General features: G+C 41.1%; 2 protein-coding genes across 2 annotated transcripts in view; one reads left to right on the top strand and one right to left on the bottom strand.

Annotated features, from left to right (window-relative positions):
* LOC149290338 (phosphatidylinositol 4-kinase alpha-like) overlaps positions 1-17174 on the bottom strand; it is a 61554-nt gene extending 44380 nt beyond the window's left edge. Inside the window, exons 1-6 of the mRNA XM_089489522.1 lie at positions 17070-17174; positions 2083-2199; positions 1745-1838; positions 1278-1366; positions 662-734; positions 247-506 (exon numbers count right to left, since the gene is read on the bottom strand). Coding sequence (XP_089345648.1) covers positions 247-506; positions 662-734; positions 1278-1366; positions 1745-1838; positions 2083-2199; positions 17070-17174 — 738 coding nt within the window. The remainder of the gene's footprint in view (positions 1-246; positions 507-661; positions 735-1277; positions 1367-1744; positions 1839-2082; positions 2200-17069) is intronic.
* A 604-nt stretch (positions 17175-17778) lies between these two features.
* LOC149290337 (synaptosomal-associated protein 29-like) lies at positions 17779-20281 on the top strand. The gene is made up of 5 exons (XM_089489659.1): positions 17779-18021; positions 18685-18878; positions 19329-19414; positions 19710-19802; positions 20121-20281. Exons 1-5 carry the CDS (start codon positions 17782-17784, stop codon positions 20279-20281), a joined length of 774 nt encoding a protein of 257 aa, XP_089345785.1. The 5' UTR covers positions 17779-17781.
* The last annotated feature ends 1429 nt before the right edge of the window (positions 20282-21710 follow it).

Below are 21710 nucleotides of genomic sequence, written 5' to 3'. Positions count from 1 at the left end.
GTAGGGGCCAGAGATGGCCCCGAGTGCCGATCGTGGCGTTGCTGAATGCCTCGAGGTCGAGGCATTACAGCAACGCCGTTTCGGTGCAGAAAGCGAAAATAGATCGCTTTCTGCATCCGTTTAAAGACGTGCCGGTCCTGGCACGTCATTTGTCGTTATCGACTTGATTTTCTGTGACGTGCCCGGACCGGCAATTGTCATCAAGGGGTTAATGAATGGGGTGGTAAAGTACAGGTGTGTGTGTACCTGGGATCCACTGGACACACTGCTGGTCTTTCTTTTTAGCGAGTCACCTTGACACACATTCAGCAGGGAATTTGGTAGGATGGATCGGAAATCATTGAAGGAACGCCTGCGAACCCCTTCCAGTTCATCTGGAGCTTTCAAAGACTTGGGAGAGACTTTCGGGAACAGCTTGGACAAAAGAGATTCTTCAGTGTTGCTGTAACGTCCGAACGCCCGGGAAATGCCAATTAGACATGGCACTGCATACTTACACAGGTATTCTACAATACAACACAAGGCAGATTTATTAAACTGTGTTGCTACATGTAGGATTGCCATTCTTGCCCAAGTAAAGGTAAAAAAAATATATATATTTTCACAGTTTACATATTGACAGTGACTATCATGAACAAAAAAATGTATTCATCTAGTTTACCTTTATCATGGGATTGTGGTGACTGGCACATTCCCAGTAAACATTGCATGACATCCAGAACAGTCTCTAAGATCTACAAAACAAAAAAACATATTCAAGCTTTATGTACCAGACGTATATTTTTACGACTAATTACAGAAAAACAGCGGGAGCTGGACAACTACCAGTAAAGCACCGACGTAAAACGTTCTCTACTGAAATGATGTATGTTATACATGATGATTTTATTAAATTAAGACCACTTAAATATTTCTACATTTCATCAAAATCAAATGTTATCAATCAAGTAACCCTGCTGTGGAACTGCGACAGGAGAAGGATAAGGAAAGAGGGAAGACATGAGGTGCATTTAATTCCATAAATGGTTGGAGACCAGAGCCTTGTTGTACTAGCCATGGATCCCACACTAGGTGGATTGTCTGACGTTCAATGTACGTGCTCTTATTTTTCCTGATTGCAGTATCCCCCACAATGTGGCTTAAACACCAAAAAGTCATTTTCCTTTCTCAGCCAAAATATTAGGAATTGAGTTGCAATCAGTGATTGGAAGTAGCCGTTTAACAAAATGATGCAAAATTTTGCGAAGGCAGATGTCAATTCAAGAAAACCCATTTACCTGACTCCTGAATGACAGATCCCTGTGAGCAACATCTGAGAGTAAAGTCACAAGACAGAAGCTGAAGATCTCTGCCACTGGAAGCGTCCCTGTTGCCAAAAAATATATTGTTATAAAAAGGAGGACCCTTTAAAAGAAATGGAATGTGAACAGCAGCAATTACATGATAAACTAACTATTTATGTCACATAAAAATGAAATCTCTTTAAGATCTGGATCCTAGTTTTATGTGACTGAAAGCAAGTGATAATAATGTATTTTGCAGATGACCGTATAATGTAATGTGTGATCCTGAGAACAGGGAAAGGACTAGCAGTAAGACTCGGTGAAGATATAGCATTTTATAGGTATCATTAATAAATGTGGTATATTGGTGTACTGTTTGATTAAGGACAGGGTTTTATTGAAGGTCATCAACAATAATTAGATCCTATTTCTGCATATGACGATGAAGAAGAAAGTACTACCTTTGCCCTTCCGTGCGTTGCTTTCTTCTATCCACAGAACTTTGGGAAGACCCTTTACCAGCTTCAGGAGATAGGGAACCACAGTGTCTTTGTGCTAAAAATCAGGATATAAATCAAGATGTTTAATTCCAAAACCAGATAGGAGAAACAACTAGAAATGGTTTTTTTTCAGTCAAACATGAAAGACGTTCTTTGTGTCAATACTGAATGCACATTGTGTGTGCAATATCTCACACTGCATAACCCATTATGCAAACATTGGATCACTAATTAAATTTAAGTAGGTTGCTGTTGCCAAGTGTTTATTAAATTATTTTAAACCCGTGCTTGCTGTATACCTGAAGATCTGACTCCACCAGAAATATACCCAAAGCAATGAGTGCATCTCTGCGCCGCTCATCCAGCTGGAATACTCCATGGAAATCCACAGGGCACATACACAGTAGTTTCTGCACCTATATATAGGGAGAATGCGGCATTTAAGATGAATACACAGCAGACTTGTCTAGGACTGCAACTAACGATTATTTTCGATTAATCGATTGTGAAATACAAAATAAATGTACATTTTTTGTTTATTTAAAATAACTGGATGTTAAAAACAAACAGGAGAATAAAAAAACTGAGAAAAATGCATTTCTTAATTGTATTTCCCAACCTGCCCCCCAGTTATGCACATCTGAGCACAGGCTTGCCACATTGCCTCCCAGATCTTCCTTATACCCCTAGATATGCCTTATATCCCCTATATGCCTTATACCGCCCTGATATGCCACTCCGCCCTCCCCAGATATGCCTTATACCCCCAGATATACCCCTCTGCCAACCCATATACCCCTCTGCACCCCCAGATAAGCCTTATACCCCCTATATGCCATAGTGTCCTCTGATATGCCTTATACCCCAGATATGCCACTCTGCCCCCAGATATGCCTTATACCCCCCTGATATTATTATTATCTTTTATTTATACAGCGCCAACAGTTTACACAGCGCTTAATACAATACATATATACAAGGGGTATGACAAGACAAGAATTGACAGATTAAGATAAACCGATACATTAGGTGAAGAGTGCCCGGCTCGCAAGCTTACAATCTTGAGGGAATGAGGTGACAAACATAAGGCACAGAGAAAGGGTGAGAGGTAGTGTGGTGGTTGTATCAATGACAGGGAAGTTCTAGCAGCTAAGATGGTACGGCTTCTCTGAAGAAATGGGTTTTGAAATGTTTCTCGAATGTTGGGAGGGTGAATGCCGAAGGTTTGTTGGGAGTAGATTCCAGAGATATGGGGCAGCTCGAGTGAAATCTTGTAGACGGGAAAAGGAAGAGGTGATAAGTGAGGAGAGCCTTAGCCCATGGGAAGAACGTAGGGATCGAGTATTTGCTTATGAGAGCAGAAATGTATGGGGGAGCAGTGTTATGGAGGGCCTTATATGTTAGTACCAGGATTTTAAATGTAATTCTAAAGGTAATTGGGAGCCAGTGGAGGGTTTCACAGAGTGGGGAAGCAGAAGAGGAGCGACATGCAAGGAAGACAAGCCTAGCAGCAGCATTTAGGACAGACTGTGGAATGCCAATCAGAAGAGTGTTGCAGTAGTCAAGACGGGAAATGATAAGTGAATGAACCAGAGTTTTTGTGGGTGAGGAATAGGCGGATACGAGAGATGTTTTTTTGGTGCAAGTGGCAGGATCTGGCGAGGGACTGAATGTGAGGGATTAAGGAGAGGTTAGAGTCAAGGATGACCCCAAGGCATCGGGCCTGGTTAGTAGGAGAGCTAGTTGTGTTGTTAATGGTGATAGAGAATTCAGGTAGTGGAGTGGCGATGGAGGGAGGGAAGATAATGAGTTCAGTTTTAGAAAGATTATGTTTCAGGCAGCGTTGTGACATCCATGAGGAAATAGCAGACAAGCAATTGGTAAAACGGGACATGAGAGATGGAGAGAGATCAGGAGAAGACAGGTAGATTTGGGTATCATCTGCATATAGATGATACTGGAGGCCAGATGAGTTGATTATATGCCACTATGCGCTCTGAAATGCCTTATACCCCCAGATATGCCACTCTCCCCCCAGATATAGCAGAGGGCACTATGGCCTGCCTTATACCCCAGATATGCCACTGTGCACCCCAAATATGCCTTATACCGCCTATATGCCACTATGCCCTCAATATGCCTTATACCGCATATATGCCACTATGCCCCCAATATGCCACTCTGCTACCCAGATAGAGGATTTTCTACTTATGATTGATTGGCAGAAGGACCAGGCAGAAGGACCAGATGTCAAAGTTGTAAATTTAAAAATTTGCTCTTCCCAAATGTGGCCTTTAAGTCCTAAAACAACCTGACAAACCCATGCATGGGCAGTATTAACTGTACTCAGGAGATGTTACTGAACACATAATGGGTTGTTGTTTGACAGTGATTTATACCGGGAGCTGTACATCCATACCTGAAGTACAACTTGCGTGAAAAAAAAATGGAAAAAAAAACCCGACAATGGCTGGCGGTAGAATCTCATGCATGGAAAAGGTTTAAATAGCAGCATCTAGTTTTTTTAAAAACAATATTTTTAAAAAATGTGCCAGCTTCAAATATGCCCCAAATAGCACATGGGGGCAGAATGGCCAGATCTGGAAAAAAAATGGTTTCAACATAGCAATATGGTAAAAAACAAAGATATTTTAGGTATTTCTAAACTAGACAAACTATAGAATCTATTTAGCAGGTTTTTTCATTAGATTTTGTAGATGAGTAAAATATTTTTCAAATAAGAGTCCGAAAAAGTGCTTTTTACTTTTTTTTTTTCCTTTTAGGAAATTAGATGACAAGATCAAAAAAAACAAAAAACTTGTGTGGGTACACTAAATGGGAGAGGAGAAAATTACAGCTTAACACGAGCACCTCCAAAGTGTCAAAACATCCTTGGTCAAAAAGGGTACCAAAAAAACAAAAACAGTCCGGTCCTTAAGGGGTTAATTGTCTTTTATTAAGTGTGAACTTCTTCTCATGTCCAAGCATCCTTAACATTGCCATCTATTAACAAGCTACAAGTATTTCTGTGAAGCATGAGCAATGTGAAAGAAGCCCTTACTTCTTGATACTGCAGAAAGTCTCTTTGGAACAAACCACTTCGTGTAAGGAGAGGGGGGGTTGAGTCATGTGGAATAAAACACTTTCATTTGTGAAAGAGGCAGCTGTATATTGGCCCCGAGGATATTTGGAACCAGGGCAGAACAGCCATATGGCCCTTGCACTGTGGTAAAGCCTGCCCTGACTGTGATGTCAAATACTGCTGTGTTCAGATTACGAACAGTAGCAGTACTGAGCATAATGATATTTACCTGTCCACTAGAGGGAGTGAAATTGCGCTTTCAATTGAATTTGAAAAGACAAAATAGGCAGAGATTAAAAGGCTTTCATTTGTGTGCACGCAATGCCGCGCACATAGGTGCGAGTCTCATCACCTGACCACTTTTGACTGACACCTGACAGGTACACATTTCAGCCATCATGGAGTGCACTTGCTTTGGCACTCCTAGCCCATACACAAGAAGCAAAATGATATGCACGCTGTTTGTACTTGGCTGGGCGCTCCTGTGCGGCGGATCTGTACTTTCTGTCTATGGGTTCCAGTCATGCCAGTCCAACAGCTGTAAGACCTACAAGGTGATGGGCCTGGTACTTGCTGGGATAGGGCTGGCATGTTTAGTGATGGCAGAGTTTACTGCCATACTAGAGAGGAGAAGGAGAGAATTGGCAGGAGACCCGTCGGATCCAGATAGACGCTTCCTCTGCGGGAAAAGCCATCAGTTTGTGCAGTTCATAATACTTGGGATCCAAGTGGCTTGCGGGGTACTAGTTAGTATCCCAGGACTTGGATACTGTCTTGCAGGCTGGTAGCACAACACAACCCGTAAAGTCTTTGGAGCTCGCGTACTGCAGATAACGGCACTCATCGGCTTGTGTTTCTACATGGCTGTCTGTTTGAGAAAAAACATCTGGCCGGTGACTCCGAGGACCCAGAAGCCTCCAGAAATCAGCCAGTTCGTGTAACAGTGGGTGACGAAGTCTTCATGTTCCCACCACCCCTACCTCCTTACTTTGCAGGAGGACACGATAGGTCAATGAGCGAGGACCCTCCTTCTGACTACAGCGTCCTTTTTGAAAGGGGCGACCATGAATCCAGCGGACGCGATGGGGAAAACGAATACAACATTCCACGGCTGTGCTGGCCAACCGTACAATACATTTACGAGTTTCTCCCTTTGGAGCCACCTCCAAGATACGAGGACATATTTCCTACTCCGCCGGAACCTGAAGAGAGTTCATCATCATCATATTACTCAGTTTCAGAATCGTCAGAGTCGTGTGACTATGAGCTCGCACCAGAACCCTAAACGTGGAAAGTCTAAACCATTTTTTTTTCTTTTTCTTTCTTTCTAACATTTCAACTCAGTACACCGTTTGAGCTGGAAGCGTCACTCAAAATATCACATCTGACAATATCCAGGTCTGCAGGACTAAAATCAGACCGGGTTTTTTTGTTAGTGCCAGCACCGTACATAACGCCTGTTGAAACGCCCCCCCCCCCATAAGACTTCAAATAACGGATAAATAAAATGACATCTTTTAATGGTTGCCTCTCAAACAGTATCTATGTGTGTTTGTGTGTGTGTAGGAGGTCACATTATCGTATGGAATCTGTAACATAAATCTCTTACATGTGAAATCAATGTGTTTTCTATGGCTTGGAACCACCTTCAAGATACGAGATGTATTCTATCCAACCTGATCATCTTCATATTACTCACGCGACTATGAGCTTGCACCAGGACCATAAATGTGGAAACTCAGCGGTTTTAAGTAGGTTTGTAGTAGGATAGATTAGCCATGTCTGCACTGGGTTTTTTTCATTTCAAAAATAGTCCCCCCCACCAACATTTCTAGCTTAGTGTTGTCTGTCAGCCGTACTTCTCAAGGCAGTTTAACTCAACAATGTTGTGTCTTCGTTAAAATGCGCCGTGTTTATATATGTACCGTTACAACTGCCCCTTGCTAAATAGGCATTACTGCACAAACAAGTCTTGGAAACCAAAAAGATGGCATCTCACCATGACGCTTGTAGTCGTACTGCGGGTGCACAATTAGCTCACTTTCCGTCAAAGGCACCCTGCAGCTTTCGTCTCCCGCAGGTATACCTGTATGGATAAGGCAGCCGCCAGGTTTACAGGAGACACATTTATCTGTGCTGGTTAGGGACACGTGAAAGTGCTGCGTTCATGTATGTTGTGTGCATGATCGAGTCATTTAGAGGATACAGCCCGCGTACTTCAGGGCACTCTATAGCTGGATGTTAAAAACAAACAGCGGAATAAAAAAACATACTTCCTGCTGGAAGAAGCCATCAAAAGATGGGTACACTGTGGTCATAAAGGGATGGCCATGGCCAGCAACAATACTCAGGTAGCCTGTTGCATTTAAACGATGCTCAGTCGGTACGAAGGAGCCCAAAGTGTGCCAATACAATGTCCCCCACAGCATTACACCACCACCAGCCTAAACCGTTGATACAAGGCAGGATGGATCAACGCTTTCATGTTGTTTACGCCAAATTCTGACCCTGCCATCTGAATATCGCAGCTGGAATCGAGACTCATGAGTGTAGGGCTGCAACAACGAATCGATAAAATCGATAATAATCGATTATGAAAATCGTTGTCAACGATTTTCATAATCGATTAGTTGAATCGATTTTTATCGATTTATAAAATTATGTTTTTCAGAGCAAACGCTCTGAAAAACTCCCGTCCTTCTATAATCCGATCTCAAATAGAGATCGGATTGTAACTCTAGAATCCAGACCCCCCGCAGAGCTGCAGGAGACCTGGATCCTCTCTGCCACCCGGTGAGGGTCTGTGCAAAACGCGCAGACATCCTCCGCTTCTCCCCTTCCGCTTCTCCCCTCCACTTCCGCCGGGGCTTCTATTACTGAACCCGGCGTCACGTGACCTTCCGGTGCGGCTTCCATCATGGAAGCCCCAACGGAAGCGGAGGGGAGAAGCGGCTGTCTGCGCGCATCACACAGACCCCTACCGGCTGCCGGAGAGGATCCAGGTCCCGCTGCAGCGCCTGCTGGGGATTTGGATTTTAGTGCGCGATGTGCACTGTGTACTGCCACTTCCACCTGCCCCACCAGGGGTTAATATATCAACAGAAGAAAAACAGGACAAGTAAGCAGCACTGGGTAAATATTATCTTTATTTTTATGCTCATTTGCCCTGTGTTTCTTCTGTTGATATATTAACCCCTGGTGGGGCAGGTAGAATTTTTGCGGGATCTATTAATTATGTGCATTTGTGTGGTTTTTTTTATGTCTAGAATATTTGATTTATTGTCCATATATTTATATATATTTATATTGTATTGTGTATTTTTTTTGTCTATATTTAATAAATATAAATATAAAAAAACAATTTTAGTGATGTCAGTTTTTCTTATATCGGGGGGGCATAAGACATATCAGGGGGCACAGTGGCATAAAGGGGCTATAAGGCATATCAGGGGGGACAGTGGCATAAAGGGGCTATAAGGTGTATCAGGGGGGACAGTGGCATAAAGGGGCTATAAGGCGTATCAGGGGGCACAGTGGCATGAAGGCGCTATAAGGCATATCAGGGGGCACAGTGGCATCTCAGTGGCATATAGGGGTAAAAGGCATATCGGGCATGGTGGCATATCAAGGGTAAAGGCATATAGGGGGCTATAAGGCATATCAGGAGGGCACAGTGGCATATCGGGGCACTGTGGCATATATATGGGGCTATAAGGCATATCAGGGGACAAAGTGGCATATCAGTGGCATATAGGGGGCTATAAGGCATATCAGGAGGGGTATAATGCATATCAGGGGGCACAGTGGCATATTAGGGGACAAAGTAGCATATCAGTGGCATATAGGGGGCTATAAGGCATATCAGGAGGGGTATAATGCATATCAGGGGACAGAGTGGCATATAGGAGGTATCCCCTCCTATACCTCCTATATGCCACTCTGTCCCCTGATATGCCTTATACCCCTCCTGATATGCATTTCTGGGACAGAGAGGCAAGCTGGGGGTGAGATGTGCATAACTGGGCAAAAATAGTTTACATGAATATTTACTAGTAAAGCTTTTTTTGGTATTTTTTGAGTTCTTGTTAAAATATAGCTTTAATTATTATTATTATTATTTTTTTACCCGATTAATCGAAAAAATAATCGGCCAACTAATCGATTATGAAAATAATCGTTAGTTGCAGCCCTACAGGAGTGGCACCCGGTGTGATCTTCTGCTGCTGTAGCCCATCTGCTTCAAGGCTCAACGTGTTGTACGTTCAGAGATGGTATTCTGCATACCTTGGTTGTAACTAGTGGTTATTTGAGTTACTGTTGCCTTTCTGTCATCTCGACCAGTCTGCCCATTCTCCTCTGACATCTGACATCAACAAGGCATTTTTGTCCACACAACTGCCGTTGTGTCTCTTTTTCGGACCATTCTCTGTAAACACTAGAGATGATTGTGTGTGAAAATCCCAGTAGATCAGCAGTTTCTGAAATAAAAAGACTAGCCTTCCTGGCACCAACAACCATGCCACGTTCAAAGTCACTTAAATCGCCTTTCTTCCCCATTCTGATGCTCAGTTTGAACTTCAGCAAGTTGTCTGCCATGTGATTGGCTGATTAGCTATTTGTGTTTACAAGCAATTGAACAGGTGTACCTAATAAAGTGGCCAGTGAGTGTATATATACACACACATGTTTGGAGCACTACTATTAACAGTTCCTGGACTCTACATGCATCATTAGGACTAGAGGGCAAATGTGCGCTTCCTTGAAAAATAATTTAAGGAAGAAGACAGGTCCAGGTCCTGCCAATGGCCACCAGATTTTTATATTACGTAATATGTAAGAAAAAACATGACCTGCCCCACACAGGTATAACAGCTGTATAGATAAGCAGGAATAGGACTGTTTAGCTTCATTTGTTAGCCTATCTACAGTATTCATCAGTGAGGCTCTCTTTTTAAGAGTAACAATATAAAGCAGTATTTCCATTTTGTAGACTGAAGGAACGCAGAATATATACCTACGCCACATCGTGTATACAAAGTGGATTTCACAATGTAAATGACATGAATCTTCCCATAACCCCTTCAGGTCCGGGACGTACCTGGTACTTCCTGGTTACCGGTAGACCGGGACGTACCAGGTACGTCTTCTCCAAAAACCGCCCCCACATCGCCACAATCGTGGTGATCGTGGGGGCGCTGCTGCTGCTGTCTGCCCAGGAGTCTGGGCAGACAGCACAGCCTCTCTAAACCCACCCCCAAGCCTGAGATCCCTCCCACGGAGTGATTCTCACAGGCAGAAACCGCGATTGCAGAAAAATCTGCAATCGCGTTTTCAGCTGCCACAGGCAGCTTCAGGGAAGGGGGGGTGTTGAATGGGTCCCCACACAAGTGTGGGGACCTGACACAACACCCCCCTGCTGCCTGATCGCTCCATGAGAGCGTCAGTGCAGCGTTAACCCCTTCAATGCCGCAATCGCGGCATTGAAGAGGTTAATTCCCGTTTTGTAGGGGGCTCTGCTGTTGGTGGTCTGCCTGGAAGCCCAGCCAGACCAGCAACAGCAAAAACGAGCCCCCAGAAGTCCTTTGATCAGTCCTGTAGGACTGATCAAAGAGACTCCTCCCCTACAATCTCCAGTCTATGGGAGATTGTGTCCCAGCTGCCAGAGGCAGCTTCAGGGACAGGGAGACAGGGACAGCCCCCCCACCCCCGCTAAGTTAACCCCTACCCCCTCTTCCTCAATTAACCCCTTCAATGCTGCGATTGTGTATGACCCCCATCGCAGCATTGCAGGGGTTAATATTAGTCCCCACAAGCTTGTGGGGACTACAAGCTTGTGGGGACTAAATCTCAATCAATGCTGTGCTTCAATGGAGCATCAGCATTGAAAGAGTTAAAAAAAAAAAAAATGTCCCCACAAGCTTGTGGGGACTAAATATCAATCAATGCTGTGCTTCAATGGAGCATCAGCATTGAAAGAGTTAAAAAAAAAATATGTAAAAAAAAATAAATAAATAAAAAAAATATAATAATAATTAAAAAAAAATAACACCACTGACCTGAAAGTCCAGGGTGCTTCCAGATCAAATGCTGGGCTGGGCTGGGCTGGGCTGGGCTGATCAGATCGTTCCTGGCCAATAGGAGTGATCGGATCATTATGGCAGCCCACGGATGACCCTGCTCTACAAAGAGAGGGGTCATCTAGGTTAATTATGAAAAAACACAAATTATTAATAAAAAAATCATAATTATTACCTGATGACTTGTCGGTGACATTTTAAGTCGCTGATTATTGATCGGTCTCCCTGATTGATGTCAGCTGCCTAAACCTGTCACTTACAAGTAATCTGATAAAAAAAAATATTTAAAAAAATTTAAATGCACATGTTCCAGTTTTGCCCTCATAGCTTCCTCAAAAAATGCATGAACCATGCATGTGAGGCCTTGTTGGACTCATGGGATGTTGGTGAACAAAATGTGGTGTTTTCTTTCACTGTTGCACTTATGGTGTGCAAGAAATTCAGTGCAACATTGAAATGTATGCGTTAAAAACGCAATAAAATTATTTCCCTGTGAAGTTTGGCAGACATCAGTGAAGTAATGGCTGGCTGAAAACTGTCAAAACTACCCTAGTTGAACACCTTGACTCATCTACTGTTCATAAATATATACTTTTATGGGGTAATTTACAGTGGGGGGCTTCCAAAATATCCCAAATGGGATTTGGGCCCAGGAAACCAATTTCTGAAAATTCCAAATTTGAAAACTAAAATGCGCATGTTCCAGTTTTGCCCTCATAGCTTCCTCAAAAAATGCATGAACCATGCATGTGAGGCCTTGTTGGAACCGAGGGGTGTTGGTGAACACAATTTGGTGAATTTGGTGTTTTTTTCTGCAGTTGCACTTATTCTATACAAAATATAATATAAAATCTAAAGCAACATTGCAACATATGCAAAAAAAACATAGATACAAATTCTGGCCATGTTGGGTGGTTTCCAAATCAGGACAACTTAATGAATATATTTGGGATAATTTTTTCCCATTGGTTCAATGTGTGTACAATTTGTATGTATACAAAACTGCGTTTTTTTATTTTTTTCCCCACTTTTTCCAGTTTATTTCAAACAAAACAATGTACTTAATATGGTTTCAAATGAAAGCTCTACTTGTGCTGAAAAAAACAATATATGATTTGTGTGGGTGCACCAATTGATAAGAGAGAAATTACAGTTGAAGAAAGACATGACAAAAACACAAAAACGGCTCCGGTCCTTTAGCGACACCCTAGTTTAACCCCTTGATGACAACTGCCAGTCCGGGCACGTCACGGAAATTCAAGTCGATAACGACAAATGACGTGCCAGGACCGGCACGTCTTTAAACGGATGCAGAAAGCGATCTATTTTCGCTTTCTGCACCGAAACGGCGTTGCTGTAATGCCTCGACCTCGAGGCATTCAGCAACGCCATTATCGGCACAAAGGGGCCATCTCTGGCCCCTCCCCGGGGCATCAACATCCGCCATACTTTGTATGGCGGCGGACGCCCGTTTTAAAAGCGTTTAGGAGGCGATCAACGATCGCCTCCTAAACTTAAATGGTGTCGCTGGAATGCCTCGATCAGGAGGCATCTAGCGACACCAAACACTTACCTGGGGATGGACTGTGACCGCTCCGGAGAGCGGTCACAGCCGCAGCTGCCGGTGATCTTCGCCATCAGCAAGATGGCGGCGGCCCGGGAAAAAAACCCAATAAAGACTAAAAAGTTCGCTAGACGGTCTCCAGACCCTCTAGAGAACTCTGGCTCCACTTGCAGGTTTAATATAGGTACTGCATTCAACCATGCAAGTCAATGGAGCTTAGCTTTCTAATCACAGTGTGATTAGAAAAAATAAATTAAAAATAAAATAAAATTAATAATAATTAGAAAAAAAATTGTAAAGAAACAGTAAAATGTAAAAATAATTTCCCACTGATGTCACTATCAGGGGAACCTTCAAGTTGAAAAAAATGTTAAAAAAATAAAAAAAAAGGCAAAAAAAAAATATATATATATAAAAAATATATTTTTGTGAGCAAGTCCTAAAATTAGCATATTAGCTTAAAACAATTCTCGCATGGAAAGAGTTAAAATACTGGCATATTAAATGCCCATGGGGTGTCTACGTTTAAAAAATGTATGATTTGATGGGGTAAATTGAATTGGCCGGGTTCAACAAGGTCCCAATTAACACGGGGGGAAGGATGGCCACACATCTAATTTCCAATTAGAAAAATGCACACGTACCAAATGTGGCCTTTTAGTTCCCCCCAAAAATGACAAACCCATGCATGTGGGGTATCACTGTACTCAGGAGATGTTGCTGAACACATATTGGGGTGTCGTGTGACAGCGGCATATACCAGGAGCTGTAAATTCATACATAAAGTAGGTGTGTGTGGGAAAAATACACGCACAAAAATACTACTGCAAACATTGAAAAAATGCTGGTGGTAAAATGTGTGCATGCAAAGAGTTAAAATACCAGCATTTAAAATACCCTGTGGTGTCTAGTTTTCAAAAATATATGGTTTTGTTGGGCACACTGAAATGGCCTGGCTCAAAGATGTACCAAATAGGGCATGGGCAGTGGATCCCCAAATGCCAAAGTTCAACATTGAAAAATGTGCATGCCCCAAATATGGCCCTTTTGCCCCCGAACAGCCAGGCAAAATCATTCATGTGGGGTATCACTGCGCTCAGGAGATGTTGCTGAACACATATTGGGGTGTTTTGTGATAGTGACATATACGAGAAATTTTTAATTCATACCTGAAGTAAAATGTGTGTGACAAAACAAATGGAAAAAAATGACTACCACAAAGTTTGACAAAGACTGGTGGTAGATATGGTGCATGGAAAGAGTTAAAATACTAGCATTTGAAATACCCTGGGGTGTCTAGTTTTCAAAAATATATGGCTTTATTGGGCACACTGAAATGGCCCGGCTCAAAGATGTACCAAAAAAAAGATGTACCATGAAAAATGTGCATGCCCCAAATGTGGCCCTTTTGCCCCCAAACAGCCAGGCAAAATCATTCATGTGAGGTATCGCTGTACTCAGGAGATGTTGCTAAACACATATTGGGGTGTTTTATGACATATACCAGAACCTGTTTATTCATACCTAAAGTAAAATGTGTGTGAAAAAACAAATGCAAAAAAATTACTACCATAAAGTTTGACAAAGGCTGATGGTAGAATAAGTGCTTGGAAAGGGTTAAAATACCAGCATTTGGAATACCCTGGGCTGTCTAGTTTTCAAAAATATATGATTTGATGGGGTAAATTGCATTGGCCGGGTTCAAAGATACCCGAAATGGCACATGGGGGGAAGAATTACCAGATTTGGAAAAAATGGCTTTGAAATAGCAAAACGCTACCTGTACTTATTGCTCCATAACGTGCAGAAAAAAGCAAAAAAACATAAAAACATTGGGTATTTCTAAACTCAGGACAAATAGTATAATCTATTTAGCAGGTTTTTTCATTACCTTTTATAGATGAGTAAAAGATTTTTCAACTAAAAGTTAGAAACAGTCATTTTTTTCTAAATTTTTCACCATATTTTATACTTTTTTTAATAGTAAATAATATGATACAATCAAAACAATGTCATCTAAAGAAAGCCCTTCTTGTCCTGAAAAAAACAATATCTAATGTGTGTGGGTTCAGTAAACGGGAAAGAAGAAAATTACAACTAAACACGAGCAGCGCAGAAATGTTAAAACGGCCATTGTCACGAAGGGTACAAAAAGTAAAATCAGCCTTTGTCACGAAGGGGTTAAAAATCCCGGTCCTGAAGGGGTTAAATAAACACTGATTACAAGCATGAGCGCTATGACACTTTATCATATTTACTTTAACGACTCCGCAACAGGATCTTGTTGCTGTTTGCATTCTAGGAATAAGATATGATGATGTTTATCATATCGGAAATGTCAGGAGCTGTGGCTACTACAACGTTACAGCAGTTTATCCTATATGAATGGATGCTTTCCTGGCTTTAAAAACAGTTGTCTAAATAGTTTAAAAAAAGAAATCACAATTTACAAAATCTTTTTTTAGCCTTCTAGAGCGGGCTGAAATCTTACCTTTTTATTACTGAGTGTCACATCTTGAGGATCTGTGACATTTGGTTTGCATACATACAGCCCCAGCAAAGGTAGGGAAATACTCAGATTTGCTTAATAGACAAAAGAGTGCTCAGATTGAATGACATTTGCTTATGAACATCCCCAAAGGTACTACAAGGGTGAGAGCTCAGAAGTACCAGAAAACAACCCCCTACAGGGTAAATAGGGCAGGAGAGGCAAAGTCACAATAAAAAAAAAAAAAAGGAGAAAGAGAAGACTTTTGCAATTTACAAGGCCATTCGCAAGTAGCGACGTCAAGTTTTTTAGACTATAGGAATTATTATATAGGAAATAAATGCAAGTTGGAGGAAATTAATCCAGAGAAACTGATGGCGAAACAAAGAACCAATATATTGAAATGGTAAAAAAAAACAAAAAACCTTAAGGACAGAGACTTAACCAAGAGAATGATGAGTGGGCAAGATTGTCAACATATGGAATGGTGGAAAACAATGTGGCAAAATCAGAGAAGGCAGAGACACTGAATTACATTACGAAAACACAGGGTTAATATTAGCCAACACTAACTAAAAGCAGAAGACAGTAAGGAAATGAGAGGTCTGCCCATTTTGCAATGGAAAGCGCTGAGGAACAGCAGAAACCCACTTGCACTACAGGAAAGCTAGACAAACAATCATCATTTACATACAAGCGAACCTCTGTAAATAACCACTTATAAGCACTTTCCACAAAAACAAAGTTTTATTACCATCCTTTCCTGACACATATATCGTTCACTAGTAACGTGCGCTCCGCAATGAGTGGGATGTAAAAGCCGAGAGGAGGAACCAATTATTCAACACTTTGTCCCACATACTGCAATGCGGCACTTCAGGCCGGCCGGCACTTGAAAAGTCTATGTGGCCAGCGCAAACTTGTCAATGAGGCCATCGTGCATTAAACACATTAGTCTAACATGGCCCTAAGATTCTATTACAGGGAAGATTAGCACTAAATGGCAGGTAGTGTCCTTTATTTTTTAGAACAAGCCTATAACCAGGTCATTTAAGAGTAAACAATGATTTGCTCAACTTGGAGTGCACCTTTTAAGGGTATTTGAAGATTTTTGGTCTTTACGGTCACCAGTAAAAGTGCATACCACTAAGCATATATGACTTTTAGAAAATATATAATATTTATATATATTTATTCTCTTAATTTGTATGTTTATCTCTGAATGTCATTGACACAGCTGACTTGGAACAACAGGTTTTGTCAGCCACTGGCTGAAAAAAGACTACGACTCCTATGATGCTTACAAGGGTCTCTGGAGCTGTTGTGGAATACAGCTCTCATAATGCTCAGTAACTTGTAAACATTGCTCCTCTAATGTAAACAAAAGCGGGCGTTTGTGAATTATTCTCCACGTGTAAGAGATGGCACGGTTTAGTCACAAGTAAATAATTAGTGTTAATACCATTTTTATTATGTCGCCGTTACTTTGCGGTTAGTATATGGAAATATTCATGTGAACAGCATTGGAGCTAAAAAAAAATCATCTTGAATCACACCCAAACATTTATAAAAGACAGCCAAAAATGTGTTGGGGGTAACAGATAAATAGCAGATCTGGTGTATAGTGAAGCCTACTGGTTGCTATGGTGATTGCTCCACATTTGCATCACAACTATGCTTTCTATACAGCCTCCAAAAAGCTAACTCTACTGAATGGACTTGTGATGACAGCTTTCAGTAGCTGCCAATAACTCCCTCTGCTCACCATCGCTGCACTCACCGAACACAAACATCAGTTACTAGTCATTGACCATAAAGCACTCAAAGTTGACAGCCATTACCTGCCATTGACAAGCCCTAGAGACAGCCACCTACTCCCATGACCACAAGCTAATTCTCTTTATAAACACGCAATGACTTAGTCTGTAAGACCAACACGGCACTGAGGCCCAAAAACACATCTGCAGTGACAGGTAAACATCGCCACTGAATGGTAAATAGGAGAACGCATCGCTAACTTGGTCTGCAGAGACCTGAATAAGCTTACAATGACCCCTGAACACCCGTCAGCTCACCTTCTCTAGCGCCGCTGGTCTCTGCACGGCCAGGGAGCGGGCTAACGACAGCACGGTGTTAAAATAGAAACCCCGGGAGCTACAGCCGCCCCCCTTGGACGCCATGTTTCACCCGGACCCGTCAAATGACGTCAGCAGACCCAGATGTGAACGGCCACGAGACCTCCGGAAGAAGTGACGTTGACCAAACGTGGAAGCCGACACTGTTGCCTTGGGAACTGGAATTACGTTCAGAATTAGGGCGTTCGAAGCTGACAGAATTAGATGCGGGGATGGCGCGAAGCTACGTTTTGAGGACAAATAGAATAATAGAAGTTAAAGTGACACATTTTCCTGCTTTATTTAGGTTATGTTTAAACTGACAATAATTCGGGCGGAAGTAAGCCGTATGACGTCGCAGGAGGGGCGGATGTAGTGGTCATACCCAGTCAGGTGACCGGTGGATTCTCTTCAATAGAGCAGTGAGTTATTTGCTAAAATTCGTTATTTTCAGTGTCATTGCGGCTACATCTGGGGCTATTCTAGCGGTAATAACGCTGTTAATATGATCTGTTTTTCAGTTCTTATAATGTATCCGTTTCATCCTTAGACTTGATTTCCTGTCACGGTAGTAATCTGAGGTAAAATGACAGTGAATTGGTGTTAATAGCTAACAAGTTGTTTGATTTTCATGTCGTAGTTTAAACCAGTTGGGACAAATCTCATCTCCACCATGTCCAAAAGCTACAACCCTTTTGATGAAGATGAGGATGACGACTTCAAGACGGTCAATTGGAACAATAGCGGAGACCCCTATGAAGACCCATCACAGAAGAGGAAGAGAGAGGAGGCTGACAGACAGATGTCTTTGCAACATGAAGTCATGAGGAGGGCGCAGTCCACAGTGGACAGCAGCAACAGGTCTTTAACCCTCCTCTATGAGTCCGAACAGGTTGGGGTGGATACCGCTCAGGTGAGACGTTTCTTTTACCTGTAGCTTGTTTAAATGGTGTCAATGTTTTAAGGGAACTAGAGATGGATTTGTTGTTATTCCCGAAGTTTCTGGTGATGCATTCCTACCAAGTATCCCCGATTAGGAGAGACAGTCCCTTTTTGGGGTCCAAATCCCTTTGTCCTCAAAAGTCCCTCTTTCTTCAGAGTGTTTTTTTTTTTATATGAGTGTATTACAATGTTCTACTTTTCTAAAAGTCACAATAAAGTGTGAAGAACCAGCAGAAAATGAGTTGTAAAAACAAAAATATATTTTCTTTTTGCTAATGCCTTAGTCTGGATTCCTAATCCCCTAGTCCTTAATCGAGTGCATTTTCTATTAAACAGCACCTGGAAAAAACAGCTTTGAACAATTTATTCAGGAGAAACAAAGTTTTATATTGACAGAGAATGTGCATTTAGAGCAAATTTGCCCATAATGACTGTTGCTTACACCCGAAAAAGGTTTTTATGCTATAGAAGTATTTTTTTTTTACATTTGTATTAATGGGTCTTTTGGTTCAGGACAAATATCCAGAATGTGTACTAAATAATCTGTTTGGGTGTGTGTGGGGGGGTATTTTCAGTTGTACTATTTTTATTACTTCTCAACAAGTCCTCATAAAAGTATGTGTTTTCTCCCTAGGAGCTGATTCGTCAGGGAGAAGCATTGAAACGCACAGAAAAGATGGTGGATAAAATGGAACAGGATATGAAGACCAGCCAGAGACACATTAATAGCATTAAGAGCATGTTCAGTGGCTTCACAAACTACTTCAGAGCTAAACCTGTAGAAGTCCCTGTCCAGAACGGAGCTGCTGATTACAGCGCTAGCAACAAGTAAACAAATGCTGACATTTGTAATAAATGTACATTACTTTAATTTTGTCGTAGTACTCCTGCATAGACACATTCAATAGAAGAATACACTATTTAGTATTTTCAATCCCCAAGCCAGGCTTTATAACAATAAACCATGCTGTTGTTCAGTAACCCTATAGTTTGATTATAAATGTGATGTGATGTGTAATCTATCCATAAGTGCAGTCCTATATAACTTTGTGCAGGGGAGGGCTGACAAAATTAAGTCCAGTGGACAACATGTTCAATCCTATCCAACTAGCCCAATATTTAAATCAGAGCAACCCATGGGGCAGCCGATTTATATGTAATTTCACATTTGCTCCCATTTGTGATGTTTTGTGTGTTGTGCTAGTGCAGAAATGGTTTGAGTGCTGCACATTTGTCTTCTGTTATATTCTTTTTCTACTTGTTACGTTTAATATTCAGGCTACAAGAGGCCATGACCATGAGCAAAGAACAGGAAGACAAATATCAAGCCACTCACCCCAACCGACTCAGGAGGGAAGCAGCAGGTTAGTTCAAAAAAGCGCACACCAGGCTGATGTCAAATTAGATACTGTGTGGACGTCTAAAGGAGACTATTTTCCTATGACCATTAAGACACAGGAGTTTGGTGTCAAGTTATACGTTTCCGTGTTTCAGTTGTCATGACGTTCATGACATTACCAAGTATTGTTTTTGTGAAATGTATTTTCTTTTTATGTTTTCCTTTTTCTACAAACCACATTTATGTTTGGTTGTGAGGACAATGAGGCCACACTTGGCTTAAGTTAAATTGTCATTTTCAGTATTATGTTTATATTACAGAGCTCGGTACTAATCCGAGTGCATCCAGCTCTGGATACCAACACAAGAACCAGGCTCTCAAAAATTACCATCAAAAAATCGATAATAATTTAGGTGAGTACTGTTCACTCACTGGAGGGAAGCAGCACACATACATAACCTTTGTCACTTTACCAAGTTATAGTGGAAACCTATTTTGCTGAATTTTAGTTTCTGCGCTCTGATACAAGATTATCCCCCAACCTGTTTTCTATATCATATTGTTTGTATTGCATTTTTTTTTAGTATTATAGATAAAAGTGCCATTCTGTTCTGTGTAATGATTGGCGCACACCAAAGACTCGTGTAACATATAATGGGTATCACCACAATGTACATTTAGTTTTGGAAAACACTTTTATAATTTGTGTATTCATGTTTGTACTCTTGTAGATGATATGTCGCTGGGTTTAAGTCGCCTTAAGAATCTTGCCCTTGGGCTTCAGACTGAGATTGATGATCAGGATGAGGTGATTGGACGGCTTTCTGGAAAGGTGGAAAATCTAGACTTGAACATCAAGACCACAGACGAGCGGATAAGGAAAGAACTGTGAAAGTCGATCTGAAACCACTATATCAATTGATCCATACACTCCAAATCTAGTCTTATTTCCTTTAGGTTTATACACAGGCCAAGATCATCAAATCACCCTCTTTTATTCTTTGGACTCAAAACAATCCTTTCGAGAAAGTAATGTAGATGGTTGAACCTCACAGGCTGCCTTGCTAAAAAAAATGAATGTCACAGTGTTATCCTTAATTAAGAAATGCTCTTAATGTGTACTTGTGTTTTAAAGTGATTTAAACGTGTGCAAACATTTTACGTAGATTTAAGGTCAAGCTGTTGAACAAATAAATTCCTTGATACATGTGCAATGGCCTTTTCTGCAATGACCACATATTACTCTTTTATTTTTCTTAATCGTTCAATTGACAAGCTATCCCCCGATGTTCTTAAAATATTGATTTTATTTTGAATATGTGTAGAATGTGACCAATTACGAATCAAGCTGTGAATAGTTTTTTTTTTAGTTCTAGATTTTTCTTTCTAATAAGTTTTGTTAATTGAAGGTCATTCTTAAAATGTTAATATTAATGTGTTATCAATACAGTGCAGGTTCCCTGAAAAGAGTTTATTGAAGAGGTTTAAAAGTGTTGCAACAATACATCTCAGAACTTATTACACTGAACAAAATTGTTAATTTTCTTCTCATTGTTTCCTAAAAGGCATGACATACTATTTGTCCCATGTCTTGTTCTAGGTTTTTATATTATTTCATCTATATTAACCCATTGTATCCACAGAAGTTATGTTTCGGGTTTTTTTTCTCTAAAAACCATTAAAATTAAATGCAAGCTATAACATTTAGCATAATCATCTTTTTATTTTTCAAAAACAGTGCCCTGGCTTTCTGACTGTTTAAAAACTATGTGACCCACAGTTATAAGGCTCTGAATTGTCTGTGCTATATAAAAGGATAATGCAATGTATGTGATATGTGGGTGCACTTAACAGTTGTAGTGTTGGGAGGAGCACGAGAAATTAAATAAAATAATTAAATAATAAGAAAACAATTATTATAAGACCCCAGGGCCCTGGCATATAAGAAAAAGATTGGTGTTTTAGGTGGTTGGGCATGCAGCCATGGATAGAAATCATTTCTAAGGACAACACATTTGCCCTAAATGAGATTTTTTTCATGTTTAGGTATGCAAGTAAAGTGGCTACTACTGTAGAAAGGTTCCAGCATGCTCCCATTGGGCCACAACCCGGCAGGTTTCTGTGAAACGTATACCCCAGATCAAACTGTTTGCATTAGTAAATCTCTGATGATTCAAGGCAACGCTTACTTTCAAGCAGCACACCCTCTGAAAGAGGTCAAAGGTGCAGAAAATGATTTAAACAATTTTGGCAAAGATTACTTGAATTTCAATTTCCCAGTGCTCCTAAAGGAATATCCTGTGTTGTCTGCTTTCCAGAAA

Source organism: Sceloporus occidentalis, unplaced genomic scaffold (assembly GCF_023333645.1).
Source record: "Sceloporus occidentalis isolate IW3139 unplaced genomic scaffold, rSceOcc1.0.p SCAF_40, whole genome shotgun sequence".
NCBI lineage: Eukaryota > Metazoa > Chordata > Lepidosauria > Squamata > Phrynosomatidae > Sceloporus > Sceloporus occidentalis.
Note: the sequence above shows the minus strand (reverse complement) of the source record. Positions and strands in the feature narration are given on the sequence as shown.